At 40.3% G+C, this 12,611-nt stretch overlaps 1 protein-coding gene across 1 annotated transcript in view; it reads left to right on the plus strand.

Annotated features, from left to right (window-relative positions):
- The window catches only part of LOC140737212 (potassium channel subfamily T member 2), an 879,580-nt gene that overhangs the window by 397,018 nt on the left and 469,951 nt on the right, over positions 1 to 12,611 (plus strand). Inside the window, exon 14 of the mRNA XM_073063510.1 lies at positions 5,137 to 5,245. Within this exon, the coding sequence (XP_072919611.1) occupies positions 5,137 to 5,245 (109 nt within the window). The remainder of the gene's footprint in view (positions 1 to 5,136; positions 5,246 to 12,611) is intronic.

Consider the following 12,611-nt stretch of genomic DNA (forward strand, 5'->3'; position numbering starts at 1 on the left):
TCTTAGAACCCTTTTTGAACAATGGAACCACATGAGCAATACGCCAATCCTCTGGTACCATCCCCATTTCTAATGGCATTTGAAGTATTTCTGTCAGAGCCCCTGCTATTTCTACACCAACTTCCCTCAAGGTCCTAGGGAATATCCTGTCAGGACACGGAGATTTATCCACTTTGATATTCCTTAAAAGTGCCAGTACTTCCTCCTCTTTAATTGTCTTAGTTTCCATAACTTTCCTACTTGTTTCCCTTACCTTACACAATTCAATATCCTTCTCTTTAGTGAATACCGAAGAAAAGAAATTGTTCAAAATCTCCCCCATCTCTTTCGGCTCCACACATAGCTGTCCATTCTGATTCTCTAAGCGATCAATTTTATCCCTCACTATCCTTTTGCTGTTAATATAACTGTAGAAACCCTTCGGATTTATTTTCACCTTATTTGCCAAAGCAACCTCGTATCTTCTTTTAGCTTTTCTAATTTCTTTCTTAAGATTCTTTTTACATTCTTTATATTCCTCAAGCACCTCATTCACTCCATGCTGCCTATATTTATTATAGATCTCCCTCTTTTTCCGAACCAAGTTTCCAATATCCCTTGAAAGCCATGGCGCTCTCAAACTTTTAACCTTTTCTCTCAACCTAACAGGAACATAAAGATTCTGTACCCTCAGAATTTCACCTTTAAATGACCTCCATTTCTCTATTACATCCTTCCCATAAAACAAGTTGTCCCAATCCACTCCTTCTAAGTCCTTTTGCATCTCCTCAAAGTTAGCCTTTCTTCAATCAAGAATCTCAACCCTGGGTCCAGTCCTATCCTCCATAATTATATTGAAACAAATGGTATTGTGATCACTGGACCCAAAGTGCTCCCCAACACATACCTCCATCACCTGACCTATCTCATTCCTTAAAAGGAGATCCAACACTGCCTCTTCTCTAGTCGGTAACTCTATGTATTGCTGCAAAAAACTATCCTGCACACATTTTACAAACTCCAAAACATCCTGCCCTTTTACAGAATGGGCTTCCCAGTCTATGTGTGGAAAATTAAAATCTCCCACAATCACAACCTTGTGCTTACTACAAATATCTGCTATCTCCTTACAAATTTGCTCTTCCGATTCCCGCTCCCCATTAGGTGTTCTATAATACACCCCTATAAGTGTTACTACACCTTTCCCATTCCTCAATTCCACCCAAATAGTCCCCCTAGATGAGCCCTCTAATCTATCCTGCCAAAGCACCGCTGTAATATTTTCTTGGACAAGCAATGCAACACCTCCTCCTCTTGCCCCTCTGATTCTATCACACCTGAAGCAATGAAATCCAGGAATATTTAGTTGCCAATCACACCCCTCCTGCAACCATTTTTCACTAATAGCTACAACATTATTTTTCCATGTATCAATCCATGCTGTAAGCTCATTCACCTTTCTTACAATGCTCCTAGCATTAAAATAGATGCATTTAAGAAACTTTCCACCTCTTCCTCTCTGTTAATCCCTAACGATGCAATCAACTTTATTAACTTTTTCTTCCTTCTCCCCTACATCTTCGGTCTGAGCGCTCCCCTTCTCTATCACCTGCCTATCCTCTCTCACACACTGCCTACTAGCTTTCTGTATTTGTGAACTAACCTCCTTTCCCCTAGTCTCTTCAAATTGATTCCCAACCCCCAACCATTCTAGTTTAAAGTCTCCCCAGTAGCCTTAACAAATCTCCCTGCCAGGATATTGGTACCCCTAGGATTCAAGTGTAACCTGTCCTTTTTGTACAGGTCACACCTGTCCCAAAAGAGGTCCTAATGATCCAGAAACCTGAATCCCTGCCCCCTGCTCTAATCCCTCAACCACACATTTATCCTCCACCTAATTCCATTCCTACTTTCACTGTCACGTGGCACAGGCAGTAATCCTGAGATTACTACCTTTGTGGTCCTTCTTAACTGCCTTCCTAACACCCTATATTCTCCTTTCAGGACCTCTTCCCTTTTCCTACCTATGTTGATACAAATTAGACCAATATCAATATCCAGTATTATTTTCATGGCAGTTCTACCCAAACATAGTTGAGAAATTTGGGTTTTACTTTTTTTTTCTCTTGTTATTTCAATAATTTCAGTTAATAGGCAAAAGAATGTTCTTCTGCTGAGAAATGGAGATGAGAGATAAAGAGAGTTAAAAAAAAGGAAAGAGTAAAAACAGGCCAATAAGGATGAATTCAGGGGTAGTGTTGCATGTTTTACCTGAGGTGGGTGATGGGGTTACATCCATACAGATGAAAATGGCATCCAGTTTATCCATGGCCCCTATCTGAAGAAGGTGGTAACCTGCTCAGCATTCTGAATGTTGTGTGTGAGATAAACACTTGGTGTATTTCAGTAATTATAAGATAAATCTTGGTAAGAAAAATTACATAACAAAAAAATTTATGAAATTTTACCAGCCTTTTAAGATAACCTCTAGTAATTCTGTGTGTACATACAGTGGTGCTAGGAGGTTTGTGAACCCTGTAGAATTTTCTCTATTTCTGCATAAATATGACCTAAAATATGATCAGATCTTCACCTAAGTCCTAAAACTAGTAAACAAATCCCAATTAAATAAATAACACAAAAATATACTTGTCCATTTATTTGTCAGGAAAAATGATCCAATATCACATGTATTTGTTGGATAAAGTTTAGTAACTAGTGTGACCCCTTGTACAGAGATAACTTCAACTAAACCTTTCTCATAACTGTTGGTCAGTCCTGCACATCAGCTTGGAGGAATTTTTGGCCATTCCTCATTACAAAACTCCTTTACTCTGGGAAGTTCGGGGGGAGGGGGGTGGGTGCTTCCTTGCATGAACTGCTTTCTTCAGATCCTTCCGCCACATTTCTATATGATTAAGGTCAGGATTTTTGATTCAGCCATTCCAAAACACCAATTTTCTTCTTGTTAAACTAGTCTCTTGTTAATTCACTCTTGTTTTTGGGATCATTGTCTTGTTGTATTATCCAGCTTCTATTAAGCTTCAGATGACAGACTGCTACCCTGACAATCTCCTGAAAAATGTCTTGATACAATTTTGAATTCATTGTTCCCTCAAGGATTGCAAGCTGTCCAGGCCCTGAGGCAGCAATGCAGCTCAAACTCTGCTTAACAGTTGGGACGTAGTTTTGGTGTTGGAGTGCAGTTTCTTTTTTTTCCTACAAACATAGCAATGTGCATTTCTGCCAAAATGTTCAACTTTTGGCTCATCTGTCCACAAAACATTTTGTCTCAGAGTTCTGTAGAACATCTAGGTTGTCTTTTGCAAACTTAAGATGTGCAGCAATATTTTCAGAGAGCAGTGGTTTGCTCTGTGATGTCCTTCCATGAACACCTTTCTTGTTCAGTGTTTTTCTTATAGTGGACACATGAACAGAGACATTAGCAAATTCTAGAGATTGCTGTAGGTCTTTTGCTGTTCCCCTTGTGTTCTTTTTCACCTCCTTCAGCACTGCACATTGTGCTCTTGGTGTGATCTTTGCAGGATGCCCACTCCTCAAAATTTGAGAGTGCCTATATTTAAAAACCTTGTTCATATTTAATACATGTTTCTAATTTATGTATGCATGCTGTGTAATATTTTTGCAATTTTTATGTTCCACGATTACACCCAATTGATTTTACAATAGTCTCTCCCTACCCATCCGTATCTCTCTCTTCAGTTTATTCTCTATCATCCTCTTGCTCCCTCTCTCACAACATGCACATGCATACACCTTGTTGTAGGGGTCTTGTTGGATATCTGCCAGATGGTAATGACACCTTCCTTCTCATTTTTGTAACTTTGACTATTTAATTTATCACCACCCCCACTCTATTGAGTTTATTGGCTTCATTATCCACCTCATAACACACATAATGAAGTGGAAGCAAGACATCCTCCATCCAAAGAGATTGTCAAAGAAAAAGATGACTAATCCTGATGATAGCCTTTCTAAGTAAATCAAATAGAATTTTATGAAAGATTTCTATTTGAGACATACATTTCTTCCTTTCACTAATTATTTCCCATTTGTGAATGAACATCTCAGATAAAATTTTGTTCTAAATTATCCAATAATGAATAATAGTCCAAACAAATGATATTAATATTAGAGAATACGTACACGATGCTGGAAGAACTCAACAGGTCAGGCAGCATCCGTGAGAAAAGAGTAGCCAACGTTTCGGGCCGAGACCCTTCATCAGGAATGGGGGGGGAAGAGAGGGCCGAAGCCCAGTAATAGAGAATAGGGGAGGGGGAAGGGCTAGAGGCGCCAGGTGGAGAACCAATCAGAGGAAGGATAAAGGGGGAGGGGATAAGCATGAAAGAACTGTAGAGGGAAAGGAGCAGAAAGTTGAAAGGGGAGAGAGGCAGAGAGGGACTTAGGATAGGGGAAGGGGAAGGGGGAGGGGGGGGAATGACCGGAAATTGGAGAATTCAATGTTCATACCACCAGGCTGGAGGCTGCCCAGATGGTAGATGAGGTGTTGCTCCTCCAACCTGAGTTTGGCCTCATCATGGCAGTAGAGGAGGCCATGTATGGACATATCTAGATGGGAATGAGAGGCAGAGTTGAAGTGGGTGGCAACCGGGAGGTCCTGTCTATTGTGACGGACGGAGCGGAGGTGCTCGATGAAGCGGTCCCCCAATCTGCGTCTGGTCTCGCCGATGTAGAGGAGGCCGCACCGAGAGTGCCTCTAGCCCTTCCCCCTCCCCTATTGTCTATTACTGGGCTTCGGCCCTCTCTTCCCCCCCCATTCCTGATGAAGGGTCTCGGCCCGAAACGTTGGCTACTCTTTTCTCACGGATGCTGCCTGACCTGCTGAGTTCTTCCAGCGTTGTGTACGTATTCTTTGATCCACAGCATCTGCAGTTGTATTTTTGTGTTGTGATATTAATATTAAACTTATCAACCTCTTTGGGAATGATATGGATATTAGGTTAATAATTGAACGTATCTAAGGCATACATGTAGACATAACTCATTTGTACAATGAATTAGAGTTTTATGTGAGCTCTCTACTGTTACCACACTCAATAATTGTCTTTATTATTATCTGTCTTCTTCACAAAACTGAATAAGATTTGTTCTTCTTTATATTATTTTAACCAGGATCACCAAACCATTCTGAGGGCATGGGCTGTCAAAGACTTTGCACCAAAGTGCCCCCTCTACGTTCAGATATTGAAACCCGAGAATAAATTTCATGTCAAGTTTGCAGGTAATAAACTTGGAGAGATGAGCAAAATTTTGTAAAGTTTCAACAATAAATAATTACAATATGATATATATATATATATATACTGATTGATTGAGATACAGTGTGGAATAGGCCCCTTCTCACCCTTTAAACCACACCGCCCAGAAATCTGATAGTAAAAGGGAAATTTCTAAAACATTGAAGGTGTGCCTTCAGGCTTCTGTGCCTCCTCCCTGATGGAAGCAGGGAGGAGAGGGCAGGTCCTGAGTGAATATATCAAAGAGCTCTGCATCATTGTGTTTTTATTGACATCACATGCAAATAATAGAGTTGCTCAGACATTGTTTGGGGCATTGAAATAATTGCATTGATTTAGATGTGACCATGTTTTAAACAGGTGAATCGGGAGAGATTTTCAATCTCCCAGTGTCTGCTAAACTTCAGGGTCTTTCATGTTGGAGTTTGGGTGATGTGGGGTGGAGGAGTGGTTGGTGAGAAAGAAAACAACTTCTCACACTGATTGATCGTCATATAGTTGCTAAAATATAAATTGCATTTCAGTTATCGTAAAGCAAAATGGAAATTGGAACTTGCATATTAAGTATTAGAGGAGTTTAAAGAGATTGTGGCAGCATTAGCAGTGCTCATTCAAGAGTCAGAGAGCATCCAAGATGACAAGAAAATCATTCACATAGCACCCCTGTTTAAGAAGGGAGGGAGACAAAAGAAAGGAAATTGTAAGTCAGTTAGCCTATTTTCAGTGGTTGGTAAGATGTTAGAGTCCATTATTAAGGATGAAATCCCAAACTACTTGGAAGTACATGATTAAATACAATGAAGTCAGTATCTTGCTTGACAAAACTGTTAGAATTCTTTGAGGAGATTTGACAAAAGAGAATAAGTGGATGCTATTTACATTGATTTTCGGGAGGCGTTTGACAAGGAGCTGCATATGAGGCTTCCAAACAGTGTTACAGACAAGGTACTAGTATGGATAGAAAATTAGTTGCTTGGCAGAAGGCAGAGAGTAGGTTTAAAGGGGTCCTTTTCGAGAATGCTGCCAGAGTCAAGTGGCTCAAGGCTCCATGTCAGATCGACAATTTTTCACTATACGCATTAATGATCTGAAAAGGAATCAGGTTTAATATCACTGATATATGTCATGAAATGTGTTAACTTAGCAGCAACAGTAGAATGCAATACATGATAGATATGGAAAAAATAAATAAATTACAGTGAGTATATATGTATATAGAATAGTTAAATTTAAAAATATTAGTAAAAAAAAGAAATAATAAAAAAGTGAGGTAGCATTCATGGGTTCAATGCCTATTTAGGAATCAGATGGTAGAGGAGAAGAAGCTGTTCCTGAATCACTGAGTGGCTGACTTCAAGCTTCTGTACCTCCTTCCCGAGGGTAACAATGTTCCTGGGTGATGGGGGTCCTTAATAATGGATGCTGGTCCTTGAAGATGTCTTGGGTACTACGGAGGCTACTAACCCAGGATGGAGCTGATTAATCTTGTAACTTTCTGTAGCTTCTTTCGATCCTGTGTATTAGCCCCCACCCCATACCAGATTGTGGTTTAGCATATCAGAATGCTCTCCACAGTGCATCTGTAGAGGTTTTTAAGTGCTTTAGGTGACAAACCCAATCTCCTCAAACTCCTAATGAAATATAGCTGCTGTCTTGCCTTTTTATAGCTGCATCAATATGCTGGGACCAGGTTAGATCCTCAGAGATGTTGACACCCAGGAACTTGAAATTGCTCACTCTCTCCAATGCTGACCCCTCAATGAGGATGGGTGTGTGTTCTCTTGTCTCATCCTTCCTGAAGTCTACAATCAGTTTTTTGGCCTTACTGCCGTTGAATGTAAGGTTGTTACTGTGACACCACTCAACTAGCTGGTATATCTTACTCCTGTACGCCCTCTCATCTCCACCTGAGAATCAGCCAAAAGTGGTTATACCATCAGCAAATTTATGGATGCCATTTAAGCTATGCCTACCCACCCAGTCATGGAATGTAGAGACAGGATGAAGGAACTGATGTCATTGCAGTCAAATTTGCAGATGTTGAGAAAGATGGTCTTGAGGAGGTAGTCTGCAGGGAGACTTGGAAAGGATAGGTGAGTGGACAAAAAAGTGGCAGGTCGAATACAGCATAGAGAAGTATGAGGTTATGTACTTCAGTAGCAAGAATAATGACACACAATTTTCTAAGTGGGGAGATAATTCAAAAATCAAAGGTGCAAGGAGGCTTGGGGGTTCTACTTCAGGATTAAACATGGGTGTCACGGTAACGTAGTGGTTAGAGCGTGCTGTTACAGCTTGGGCCATGCCAGAGTTCGGAATTCAATTCCAGCGCCATTTTGTCAGGAATGTCCTCCCTATGGAATGCATGGGTTTTCCCTGGCTGCTCCAGTTTCTTTCCACAGTTGAAAGACATACTGGCAGTTAATAGGTCATTGTTCATTGTCCCGTGATTAGGTTTGGGTTAATTGGGTTTGTCAGAGGTCGCTGGGGCAACTTGGCTCGAAGGATTGGAAAGGCCTAATCTGTGCTGCTTTACTAAATAAATAAACAAACAAACAAATTAAGGCTAATTTGCAGGATGGGCTTATAAAACGAAAGGCAAGTATACCGTTACATTCATTTTGAGAGGACTGGATTATAAAAACAAGAATGTACTGCAGAGGCTTTATAAAGTGTTAGTCAGATTGTTCACAATATTCTGTGTTTGGGGTACTGTAAGCAACTGCGTGTCATATATAAGGAAAGATGTATTGTTCCTGGAGAGGCTCCAGAGGAAGTTCACAAGAATGATACCAGGAATGAAAATGTTTAATGTCTGAGGAGGACATGATGTCCTTGGGCCTGTACTGGATGGACTTTAGAAGAATAGCATGGGGATCTCATTGAATACTAAAAGGCCTACATACAGTGCACATGGAAATAATGTTTCCATTAGGAGAAATAGGATCTGCGGGAACAGCTTCAGTATAGGCATGCCCCTTTATAACGCAGATGAGGTGGAATTACTTTGGCCAGATGGTGGTGAATCTGTGGAATTTGTTAATGTAGAGGGCTTTGGAGGCCAAGTCATTCAGTAGATTTAAGGAAGACATTAATGGGTTCTTGATTAGTAAAGGGATTAAGGGTCACGAAGAGAAAGCAAGAGAATGGGATTGAGAAAAAAAAATGGCCAAGATTGACTAATGGCAGATTGGACATGACAGGCTGAACGGCCTAATTCTACTCACTTATCTTGTGCTCTTATAAAATAAACAAGGACTTTAATTTCTTTGTAAAGAAATGAGACTCCACATTTTGTAAAATTATTATTTTTAAGGCAAATGCAATTACTCTGTAATAATTATCACTGGAGAATATAGGGCAATAAACCAACTACTGGAGGAACTCAGGCAATCTCAGTGTCTTGAGCTACGAACCTGCATCAGGGCTGTTATCAATTATTGAGCCTGTGAAGCTTGCTCTTCCCTGGCTGGACAGCTGGACATCACCTGGCTTTTAAGTTTCTGACAAAGTATCTCCAACCTGAATGTTAGGCCTGTTTCATCTTCCTACAGATGCTGTTGGAACTACTGAGCCTTTTCAACATTTTGTGTTTTAATTCCTAATATTTAAGATTGTTTACATTACATAAAAGTAGCAAATAATTGAAGTTAAGATCTGGCATTGTTATCCATTGATAACACAAGTGCTTACAGCTTCATTGTCAATAGTTCAGCAAAATCTTAGACTTATGTCACTGCCTCATCATTTTAGAAATGGACTTGCAAATACTCTATTGGAGATAAATGTTGTTAAACTAGGGAAATATGAATCTCCTGTTTCTTGATATCTGTTCCACTTATGTAAGCTGCTTGTTGAATGGAGAAGCTATGTAATTATTAGTTCATAATATAATTAGTGATTACTAATTGGGTAACAGTGTACAACTTAACAGCCGACAAATTAAGAAGATATATAATGAATTTGGAGTAACAAAATTCCCACAGAGAGCTACTGATCATCATTGTTTAATTTATATTATGAGTAAACATTTGAGTGAGAAATTTAACGCAGTCATAATCAGGAGTGGATGATCACATCAAAAAGTATTAGAACAGGCACTGTTACAGCCAGGTAAAGAAGGTTCCATCAAGCAGCTGTTGTCTAGTAACAGTGTAATATCAAAACAATAGCTCTTGCAAAGCATAGACTTATAATTGCCTTTCCTATTATTTCTTGTTTAGAGGCCACTGGAAAGTTTAGGATAATATTACACTTCTGCATGTAAATATACAAAGTTCATGTACAACAGTGATAATCCAATTAGAAATGCTTATTGCAGTATAGTTGACATTTGTATTTTGTAATATTATTTAAAAAAAAGAACCTCTCATCAATTGTGTTGAAACCTTTTGCCATGTTTATTTGTTGATGTACAACATTGGTTAGACTGATTTCATAAGATCAGAATTAGGCCATTTGGTTCATTGAGTTTGCTCTGCCATTTCATCTTGGCTGATCCATTTTACCTCTCACCCCAATCTCTTGCCTTCTGCCTGTATCCCTCCATGCCAGGACCAATCAAGAATCTATCAAACTCTACCTTAAATATATGTAAAGACTTTGAATTTTCTCTCCATTAGAAAATAGACTACCCATTTAATCCTTCTACAAAAGCGCATGACTATACACTGCCTGAGTGTTCCAGCTGCCACTACTTTGCCCATTCTCCTAATATGTCTAAGTCCTTCTGTACCTCTCTACTTCCTCAAAACTACTTGCCTCTCCATCTACTTTCATATCATCTGCAAACTTTGCATAAAGCCATCAATTCTATCATCCAAATCATTGACATATAATGTAACAAGAAGTGGTCCCAACAGAGGCCCCTGTGGAACATAACTAGTCAGCGGTAGCCAACCAGTAAAAGTTCCCTTTATTCCCGCCAATCACCCACTGCTTTATCCATGCTAGTATCCTTCCATTAATACCATGGGCTATTAACTTGTTAATCAGCTTCATATAGAACTTTGTCAAATGCCTCCAGACAATCCAAGAACACATCATCACCCTATTACCCCTTTGTCTCTCCTGCTTGCTATTTCTTCAAATAATTCCAAGAGATTTGTCAGGCAAGATTTTCCTTTGAAGAAACCATGCTAACTACAACCCATTTATTCATGTGCCTCCAAGTACCCCAAAACCACATCCTCGACAATTGACTCCAATGTTTTCCCAACCGCTGAGTTCAGTTTAACTGGCTTATAATATCCTATCTTCTGCCTTCTTGTCTCCATTTTTGAAGAGTGGAATGACATTTGCAATTTTCCCATCTTCCTGACCATTTCAAGATCTAGCGATTCTTGAAAGATCATTACTAATGTCTCCACAATCTGTTCAGCCATCTCTTTTAGAACACTGGGGTGTACACCATCTGGTCCAGCTAACTTATCCACTTTCAGACCTTTCAGTTTCCCAAGAACCTTCTCTTGATTTATGGTAACTTCACACACTTCATGCACCCTGACAGCTGGAACTTCCACCATACTACTAGTGCCTTCAGTAGTGAAGACTAATGCAAAATACTTATTCAGTTTGTCAGTTTCCTTGTCCCCCATTACTACCTCTTCAATATCATTTTGAAGTGGTCTGATATTCACTCTCGTCTCTTTTATACTTGTATTTGACAAAACTTTTGGTATCCTCTTTAATATTATTGGCTAGCTTACTTTTGCATTCCATCTAACTTGCATTCCTCCAACTTACCACTAATGTTTGATCTATTATGTGCCCACTCTTTGGCCTTTATATTGGCTTTGACTTCCTTGTTAGCCACGGTTGTGTCATCTTCTCTTCAGAATACTTATTCCTCTGTGGGATGTATATCCTGTACCTTCCAAATAGCTTCCAGAAATTCCAGGCATTGCTGCTCTGCTGTCAACCCTGCCTGTGTCCTTTTCCCAATCAATTTTAGCCAGCTCCTTGCATACGACTCTGTAATTACCTTTACTCCACTGTAATACTGATACATCTGACTTTAGTTCCTCCTCCTCAAATATTAGAGTGGATTCGATCATATTATGATCAGTTGCCCCCAGGGTTTTTTTTTACGCTAAGCTCTCTAATCAATTCTGTTTCATTACACAACACCCAATCCAGAATAGCTGATACTCCAGTGGTCTCTACCATGAGATGCTCTAAAAACTCATCTTGTAAGCACTCTAGAAATTCCCCCTATTGATATCCAGCACTGACCTGATTTTTCCAATAGGAAAATCATTCATGACCATGGTAACAATGCCCGTTAGACACACCTTTTCTATCTCTCATTGTGTTTTGTAGACCACATCCTTACACTGTTTGGGGGGGGGGGGAGGGTCTGTATATAACTCACATTTTACCCGTGCAGTTCTTTAGATGTACCCACAATGACTCAGCACCTTCTGACCTATGTCACCTCTTTCAGAATCAGAATTATTACCACCGGCATGTCATGTGAAATTTGATAACTTAGCAGCAGCAGTTCAATGCAATACATAATATACAAGAAAACAAAATATAATAATAAATAAATAGATAGATAAATACATAAATCGATTACAGTATACATATATTGAATGGATTAAAAATTGCACAAAAGCCAGAAATGATATATTAAATACTGAGGTAATGTCTAAGGTTTAATGACCACTTAGGAATCAGATGGCAGATGGGAAGAAGCTGTTCCTGAATTGCTGAGTGTGTGCCTTAATGCTTCTGTACCTCCTACTTGCTAACAGTGAGAAAAGGGCATGTCATAAGTTAGGTGTTGAATTAGGACCCAACTGCAGGACACAGACATTGGAGTCCCGGAAACAGGACTAGACAAAACCCAAGGACAGGACGGGATGCAGTCTAGGCAAGGGAAGCAGGACCAGGACGAGGGACTGGGAACAAGGAGCCTGGGGTGGACTCCGAGCCCGAGACTGGACAAGGACCCAGAACCTGGGTCTTGCCTCGGGCTCAGACCCCCAAACCCAGGCGAGGACGTGTCGAGACTTGGCTAAGGACTTGAGGCTGGGGTTGAGGCTGCAGGGTACAGTCCTGGAGCTTGGGGAATTCGGAGGCTGGAGCTCAGGGAAGACCAGGAACTGTACATCAACATGGAGCTAGGACTTATCCTCCAACAAGCCAGGACTCATCTTTGACAGTACACAGACATAGAGCCAGGACATGTCCTCTGACAAGCTGGGACTCAACTTTAACTCCACACCAAGGTGGGGCAGGACCATCCGTCAGGTAACAGCCAAACAGCCTGACTTACCTGACAGAGGCAAAGACAAGACAGATTTCCCCCCCCCCCCCGCAGGGCAACAGCAGAACAGCCTGACT

Source organism: Hemitrygon akajei, chromosome 12, assembly GCF_048418815.1.
Source record: "Hemitrygon akajei chromosome 12, sHemAka1.3, whole genome shotgun sequence".
Classification (NCBI taxonomy): domain Eukaryota; kingdom Metazoa; phylum Chordata; class Chondrichthyes; order Myliobatiformes; family Dasyatidae; genus Hemitrygon; species Hemitrygon akajei.